Source organism: Malaclemys terrapin, chromosome 13, assembly GCF_027887155.1.
Source record: "Malaclemys terrapin pileata isolate rMalTer1 chromosome 13, rMalTer1.hap1, whole genome shotgun sequence".
NCBI classification, from domain to species: domain Eukaryota; kingdom Metazoa; phylum Chordata; order Testudines; family Emydidae; genus Malaclemys; species Malaclemys terrapin.
The window spans coordinates 35,829,566-35,838,571 of NC_071517.1; the positions used below are offsets into that span (position 1 = coordinate 35,829,566).

The 9,006-nt window shown below is 42.8% G+C and overlaps 1 protein-coding gene across 1 annotated transcript; it reads right to left on the reverse strand.

Moving 5' to 3' along the window:
- Window positions 1-7,457: 7,457 nt before the first annotated feature.
- LOC128848120 (olfactory receptor 6F1-like) lies at window positions 7,458-8,384 on the reverse strand. Its single transcript, XM_054047907.1, has one exon. It carries the CDS (start codon window positions 8,382-8,384, stop codon window positions 7,458-7,460), a length of 927 nt encoding a protein of 308 aa, XP_053903882.1.
- Between the last annotated feature and the right edge of the window lie 622 nt (window positions 8,385-9,006).

Genomic DNA, 9,006 nt, shown 5'->3' on the forward strand with positions numbered 1-9,006 from the left:
GATACTTGGCTTAACACAGGTTTCAGAATAGCAGATGTGTTAGTCTGTATCTATAAAAAGAACAGGAGTACTTGTGGCACCTTAGAGACTAACAAATTTATTTGAGCATAAGCTTTCGTGGGCTACAGCCCACTTCATTAGATGCATAGAATGGAACATATACGAAGAGTAGATATATACATACAGAGAAGTTGCCATACCAGCTCTAAGAGACTAATTAATTAAGATGACCTATTATCAGCAGGAAAAAATAAACTTTTGTGGTGATAATCAAGATGGTCAATTACAGACGGGTGACACACACACCTGTTCCAAAAATAGATACTACTGTTAACATGCACCAACAGATCTCAGTTGTCTCAGTGCTGTCTTGAGAGAGAGAGCAAGAGATGGGTGATTCAAATCAATGTGTTGCCAACCAGGGCCCCTGTGCTGCAACTGACTCCCTGTCCTGTGAACAGACTGCTGCATCCGGGCAGAGGTCTCATAGGGCACGTCTTCACTACCTGATGGACCGGCGGGTAGCAATCGATCTATTGGGGATCGACTTATTGCGTCTAGTGAAGAAGCGATAAAATCAATCCCCAATGGCTCTGCCGTCGACTCCGGAACTCCACCGTGGCAAGAGGCGGAAGTGGAGTCGATGGCAGCGCGGCAGCGGTCGACTCGCCGCCATCCTCACAGCCAGGTAAGTCGACCTAAAATACACAACTTCAGCTATGCTATTCATGTAGCTGAAGTTGGGTATCTTAGGTCGACCCCCCGTAGTGTAGACCTAGCCATAGACTCACTGAGTCAATGGGACTCTGCAGAGAGATCCACCCCTGGATAAGGAGAGCAGAATCTTGTCCTTTCAAACGGAAAGGATTAAAAAAAAAAAAAGATTAAGAAGGAATAAAATGTGAATCAACTCACCTATCTTTAAAAGTGGATTATAAATCTGGTGAGATCATTCTGACCTGTGATCTCCTCTTTCTGTTTTCGTAGTCTGTTTATATACCTTCTTCCTGATGTGTCTGTCTAATCTCTCCCTCTGCCTCTGGCATACAGCATCCAAGAAGATCCAATATTCTTTACCAGGAGCAGAGAAACCCCTCAGGGTATATAGGGTTATCAGTCCAAGTGGAGAAAAGACCCTTTCTTTGGGTGACTCCAAGACAAACAGCTGATTTCTTGAGAGCTGATTAAATGTTGTCTTGTTCCACTGGGACAAGATCCCTGAAGTTCACTCTCTGTAAAAAGGTCCCAGTAACATTGTGCTCAGTCAGCCCTTAAGCAACACTCTAATGCATAAGAATGAGAGCATTGAGGCTTGGAGTCTCAAAAGAGCCAAAGTAAATTGGGTATTCAAATCTCAGGGACAGGCAATACAAAGGCAGGTATTTAGGCTCAGATTTTCAAAAAGCAGCCTAAGGAGCTAGAAACCCAAATAGCAAACCATTTGACGCTCTTTGAAGAGCCTAACCATACTGTCTAATCACCACTAGAGGGCAGCAGAGGAGACAGCATGGGAAATTCCCCGCCATCCTTAGGCATCCCGGATAGGTGGATACACAGGTTAAGGTACAAGAAAAGAGCAAATAGACTCTATCAGATGTCAGGACGGAATAGGAGATGAGACAAAGGTGGAGCTACACTGTATAGAGCTGGGAGACATTTTTCAGACAATAGCCGAAAATTGCAGCTTTGGTCAACCCCATACTATTTGTGAATTGGACAGAAATTCAACAAATGGTTTCATCGGGGGGGGGGGGGAGGGAAGGGGATCTAAATTCACAAAGCAGCTCAGGGAACCTTAGAGCCTCCTCAGTACCTTTCACCTAGCGGTGAGGGCATTCACCTGGGATGTGGGAGACCGTTGATTAGTTTCCCTCTCTGACTGATGAGGAGCAGAGATGGGAAGTTAGGTCTCCCATCTCTCAGGAAAGTGATTTAATCTCTGGGTTTTAAGGTATTTTAAGCATAAGAATGGCCAGACTGGGTCAGATCAATGGTCCATCTAGCCCAGTATCCTGTCTCTGGCAGTAGCCGCTGCCAGATGCTTCAGAGGAAATGAACAGAAACAGGGCAATTCTGAATGATCCACCCCTGTCATCCAGTCCCAGCTTCTGGCAGTAAGAGGCTAGGGACACCCAGAGCATGGGGTTATATCCCTGACCATCTTGGCTAACAGCCATTGATGGTCGTATCCTCCGTGAAACTATCTAGTTCTTTTTTAAACCCACTTATACTTTTGGCCTTCATTTTTGGAGCAGGATTGTCTCCTTGTCTCCTGCTGAAGCTCTTTGTATAAATCAGAGGCACATTGGCAGCTGGAGATACTTATGGCTATAATACAGCCATAGTCACATCTAGAATGAATTTACAGCTTGAATGGTCCCTTGCAAGTCTTCTTCATTCGAGAAGAGTCAGTACAGGGGGATTTTGATTTCTTAAATCCCTCAAAATTGCAATCCAAGGCAATGCCACTTCCCCAGGGGCTGGTAGGGGAACCCGGGCCTGCCCTCTACTCCAGGTTCCTGCTCAGGGACCCTCTCATCAGCAGCCAGGGTCTGCACTGTCCCAAACCTTGCTGCCATTTCCCTGAGCCTTTTCCTACTTTGCCTCTTTCAGGCTTCCACTCCATCACCCTTCTCAGTAAACCCTTCCTTCAGGGCCAGGATCCCAAGCCTCTCCTCTCCCCCTGGATTCCCTCCTTTCCCTCTCTAATGCCCAGAGTGATTGCCGGCTTCCTCCCCTTTCTGTTGCCCACTTCCTGCCTTACACCAGTGTAGACAGACCCTCTGATACCAGACCAGCTTGTACGAGGATTGGGCTATTTGGGGCATTGCTGTTAGTTTCCTCTTCTTGGTCACAAGTTGTCATAACTATAAAGGGAAGGGTAACAGCTCTCCTGTGTACAGTACTATAAAATCCCTCCTGGCCAGAGACTCCAAAATCCTTTTACCTGTAAAAGTAACCTGGCTGACACCTGACCCAAAGGACCAATAAGGGGACAAGATACTTTCAAATCTTGTGGGGGGGAAAGGCTTTTGTTTGTGCTCTTTGTTTGGGAATTTGTTCGCTCTTGGGACTGAGAGGGACCAGACATCAATCCAGGTTCTCCAAATCTTTCTAAACAAGTCTCTCATATTTCAAACTTGTAAGTAAAAAGCCAGGCAAGGCGTCTTAGTTTTACTTTGTTTTCTCAACTTGTAAATGTACCTTTTACTAGAGTGTTTATCTTTGTTTGCTATACTTTGAACCTGAGGCTAGAGGGAGGTCCTCTGAGCTCTTTAAGTTTGATTACCCTGTAAAGTTATTTTCCATACTGATTTTACAGAGATGATTTTTACCTTTTTCCTTAATTAAAAGCCTTCTTTTTAAGAATCTGATTGATTTTTCCTTGTTTTAAGATCCAAGGGGTTTGGATCTGTATTCACCAGGGAATTGGTGATGGTCTTTCAAGGCTACCCAGGGAAGGGAATTAGTTAAGCTTAGAAGTTTTCATACAGGCTCCCATATTTGTACCCTAAAGTTCAAAGTGGGGATACAGCCTTAACACAAGTGTACAATAGTGTTGGAAAAGATACAAGCTTGGCCAGCTAAGCCAGAATCTCATTAGACAGGAGGGAAAAGGAGAAGGATGGGAAAGAGAAGAAATAAGGTGGAGGAAGAAAAAGGACACATCACAAGGAGAGAGAGAGAGTCTCATATCTCAGGTTGTACTTGGGATTTAACTGGAGCTAGTGGCAGTGTCATCTGGTTTCCTCTCTCCATCTAGATCTGGTCAGGACATTGCTCAGAATTAGGACGATCCTCTCTTTTTTTTTTTGTCCACCAGTTAGGCCTAGTTTGTGATGCAACCATTTTGGGTTACTGAATTATCAGACTCACACTTTCTTAATTACCAAGCATGATCTTAACCCAGTCCTGGAGTTATATCAGGACACCTTTCTGTTTGGACTAATTCAGTCTTTCCGTCGTTCCTTTTCCATCAACATTTGTTATGATAAGTTATTGTCGCATCTGTGGAACTTTCCAATACTTTTTACAGTGGAGCTCACAATGAAGATAAATGTGTAGACCCAAATATGAAAACATGTTACCCTCATAGGTGGATTGAAGAGTTTATTTCCCCCAAATTACAGAAGATTATTACTATCGGTCATCTGCTAAGGACCAACAAAATGCAAGTCTCTGTGCTTAAGATGAAACTAAAGGGAGTCTATGGCCCCAAAAGCTTAAATATAACAGATAAAGGCTGGAGAAGCACTTCTTTCTTTCTTTCTTTTTCTCAGACCTGAAGAAGAGTTCTGTGTGGCTCCAAAGCTTCTCTCTCACCAACAGAAGTTGGCCCAATAAAAGATGTGACTTCACCCTACATTTATGTATTTATGTAAGTCAAAGCTGTCACGTTTTCAAGGGGACCCACTGTACTTCATTTTAATCAGGGTTTGTGGCCAGTTTCTGATCTCAGTTATCCCAGTGTAAACACATTCACCCAAATGAAGACAATGGAGTTAAGTCTGGATTCTGATCTCAGTTACCTCAGTGTAAATCCAGAGTCATCCCTCTTAAATCAACGGATTTAAAGCCAGATTCTGAACTCTGCTCCAAAACTATTGGATTTCACTTGCTATAACTTGAGTAAACAGAGTGAATCGCCACTGTTTTTAACTGGATGTAGCTTACACAAAATAAATATTTAAGAACTGTGGCCCAGATCCTCAAGGTATTTAGGCACTTAACTCCCATTGAAATCAGTGGGAATTAGGTACCTAAATACCTTTGAGGTTCTGATTCACTTCTATATTTTCGGTTTGTATGACTCCAGGTAAATATCTCCCAACCCCACCCTCTCTCCCTTAGACTCATGCTGGCATTATTGGAGCCATTTTATAGTCTCCTTTCCCTGATGTTATTTCAGTGGAAAATTCTCCCTAAATATCAATGGATCTATGGATCTAACACAAAACAGAGCATCGGAGCCAGATCATCCACTCACTTGCACTGGTTTGACACAGGTATAGCTCCACTGATCAGAATCTTGCCCCCTGTGTACACAGTATGTGTTTGATTTTCAGAGGAGCTGAGAGAATCCACAACCGTGGTCAAACCACATGGACCGGATCCTCACCTTGTGTAAATCAGCACTGATTTCAATTGAGCAATGCTAGTTTACACCTGCTGGGGATCTGGCCCAGTTTGACCTGGGAAATCCGGGACTGCAGGTGCCAATTTCTCATTTTCTTGCCCTGGGCTGCAATCTAGTAGACACTGCATTTCCTTCTTAAAGATGCTTTATATTTACTTTCTTAAAATAAGTTCTAAAAAAGCCCTTTCCTTTTTCAGAAGATTTCTTTTCCTGAGTCAAGAGAGTTTGAAAGCATTTCGCTGTCTTGAAACACAGGAAAATAAAATAAAGCAAAAAGTGTCTGTCATTCGCTCCTCATGTACCAGACATCCTCTGCAGGAGCAACAGCAGCCAGACCTCAAGGTGCCCACTCACACTTTGATCTTGTGAACATTTAGGCCAGATTTGCAAAGGTGTTTAGGCACATAAGGATACAGCCTAGTGGGATTTTCCAAAGCACCTAACCTGATGAGATGCCTAACTCCCATTGAATGGTAGGTGGCTAGCTTGAATAGGCACTTTTGAAAATCCCATTAAGGCTCAGTTCCTCAAAGGCATTTAGACACCTAACTCTCATTGATTGCAATGGGAGTTAGGTGTCTAAGTGTCCTTGCACATCTTTAGGCACCTAAATGCCTTTGGAAATATAGCCCTCCATCCATTGACCTCAGGAGTAAATCTTCATTTATTTCTTCAATGGAGCAGGTGTACCCCATTAGGTACGGATTGTTTACAGTGTACTCAATTTGTGGACTGAGGGTTGGTGGCAGGAGTCCCACTCATGGGCACACCCACTTTTGGCCCACCGCCTGACCCCTTGTGCCCTATTCGCACCTGTTCACCATTTTAGCGTGGGATGAGATTAGGGCAGGACCCAATCTGTCTTTGAACTTGCTATGCCAGTAACCATTCACACCAGTGAAGGATCATCCTTCAGATGGGAAAAGGTTTATTCAACTTCTCAAAAGGGATTTCCAAAGGGGCTGACTAACTGGATGGTGATTTTCAATGGGAATTGGATGCCCCTTTGAAAATCCCAGCAACTATTTCCTAGTGACAAACCCAACTTTGCCAGGGAGCCCCAGTCATGCATTCGTGGAACAGGACCCCACTGTACTAGGTGATTAACCAAACAATGGTACCTACCCCAAACAGTTTACAATCTAATTAAGACAACATGAAATACACAGTATAAAAAGATTATAGGACAAAGCAGAAAATCTCTGGCGTTCACTAGGCCAGACTGTAATGATTTTACTCACATGAGTAGCACCACTGACTTAAATTTTACCCTGAGTGGGTAAAGTTATATACATTGGCTTGGCAGAATTCGATGGGTAATATCAATGTTTACTTTTAAGTATTTTTTTTTTATTTTGATCCATTTAAATTTTCACAGTTGCAGGAAATTATGGGTGGTGGAGGAGGGAGAAGAAGTGGCCAGGCAATTATTTAATGTCAATAGACATTCAAATTCAATAAATTAAGCTTTATAAACTGTTATATCACAAATTGTCAACATCATATGTCAAAATACCCACACCTAAACCCATGATTATATTTTATCGTTGTTTAGGTTGCAATTTTTAAAAGTGCCTAAGAGAGTTAGGCCCACAAATCCCATCAAAATTGAATGAGGTTTTGGTGCCTAATTCCTTTAGACTCCCTGGAAAGTCCCAGACTGATGTTAGCACCTAAATACCTTTGGCTTCTGGACGATAGATCCTTGTCAAAAAGTTGTAATAGAGCTAGAAAAATGTCAAATCATATGAAAGATAGTAAGAAGCTGCCCAATTTGCATCATCATGTTGACAGATGTGACAACATATTATCCCAGCTTTCCAGTCACATCCAAGTCATCTCCAAGTTTTCAAAGAGTCTTATCAACATTTTCTGGATTGTAAGCAAAGTGATGTCAATGCTTGTGGAGCTACATCAAAAGTGCTAGAGTGTTAAATGTCAGAAGCAAGTATCTGGATAAATTGGAGAACTATATCATAGGCTAGTTTACATACACAAAAAATGAGGGCCTGCTCCTCATTGAAAATAAGACCCTTTTCCATCATTCCAGCAGTGTAAAGGGGTCTTTAAGAGCTTGGAAATTACAGCCACACCAATTTTAAGGCCCATTTACACTGCCAAAAGAATTGAAAGTTGCCTTATTGTAAATGAGACTCAGTCCCAGTAATATGGTTTCCAAATTCTAGGCCAAATTCTGCATTATTATTATTATTATTAGATTATATTTAGATACCAGAAATGATTTATTTAATATTAGTATGCTTTGACGGTTCACTTGATTTGCCTAAATCAGTGATATCCAGGCCATTGGAAAATAACATCACGTCCTATGAAAAGCCTTTCTCAAGATTTCCTTGAAGTCTTTATTCCTTAGAGTGTAAATGAAAGGGTTAAGCAATGGTGTCACAATAGTATTGAAGACAGAGACAATTTTGTTCATGTCCAGTGAGTTCTGTTTAGAAGGCTCGACATACAGGAAGATGGCGCAGCCGTACAATATAACCACAATGGTGAGATGGGCAGAGCAAGTGGAAAAGGCCTTTTTCTTGCTTTGGGCAGATGGGATTCTCAGGATGGTGGAGATGATGTAAATGTAGGAGACCAGGGTGACTGCACAGGAGCCCAGGATGACAATAAAGCAGATAGTAATGTACACAATCTCAAAGAGGTGCGTGTCTGTGCAGGAGAGCTCTATCCAAGAATCTATGTCACAGAAGAAATGGTTGATGACCGTAGGGCCACAGAAGGACAACCTAGTGATCAGAAATGCTGGCACAGAAATAGTCAGGAAGCCACCTACCCATGAGCCAATGGCCAACTGGGTGGACAAGGTGCTGTTCATGATGGAGCTATAGTGCAATGGGTGGCATATGGCCAAATAACGATCATAGGCCATGACAGCCAGGAGTAGAAATTCAGTGCAGCCTAGAGAGAAGACAAAGTACATCTGCAGGAGGCAGCTGAGGAAGGAGATAGTTTTGCTTTGGGACACGAGATTGGTAAGAGTCTTGGGGATGGTAGCTGTGGTGAACCAGATCTCCAGGAAGGAGAGATTGCAGAGGAAGTAGTACATAGGGGTGTGGAGGCGACAGTGGGTCCCCACTAAGGATATGATGGTGATGTTTCCTGTGAGTGTCAGGAGGTACATGAACAAGAATAGCATGAAGAGTGAGATCTGCAAATAACGAGAACCAGGGAACCCATGCAGAATAAATTCCTTCACATTGGTTTGATTTCCCTTCATCATTGGGGCCAGGTGGTGTACCTGCCAAAACACATGAAACCATAAAGGGAAGATGAAGAAATACACAAGTGATTTTGTTAGATGCAGGTCATTGTTGACAGACAATAAACTGAGCAGTCACATATATATCAGGATTCTGAACACAATTTGTATGGTGTAGTGAACATTTAGCTCTCAATGGGAGCTGGAAACCCTCAGCACATTAGGGCATTAGACAGAGATGGGCTACCAGAGCTGGAAACAGAACCCAGGCATCCAGATTCCCAGTTCCTTTTTCTTAGCTGTTGGAGCTCACTTCTCACCCTGAATCTCAAATAGCACCCAAGAGTCCTGGCCTATATTTTCAAAAGAGACTATTGATCTGGGGGTGCCTCTGTTTTTGGATGTCTGCTTTGAGACATCTTAAAGGAAGGGCCTGGCCTCTAGTGGGCAACTTGAGCCCCTGACTCTAACAACAAAAGAACAGTCCACTGTTGTTGCTGTTGATGAGAATGGTAATACCCTCATATTTGACTTAAACCTCCTCTGAACCATTGGTAATCGTGATGGCACCACAGACTTCCAGATTCCATTCACCTCTCATTTTGGTCATACTTTATAATAAGGTTCATTTAATAAATAATTG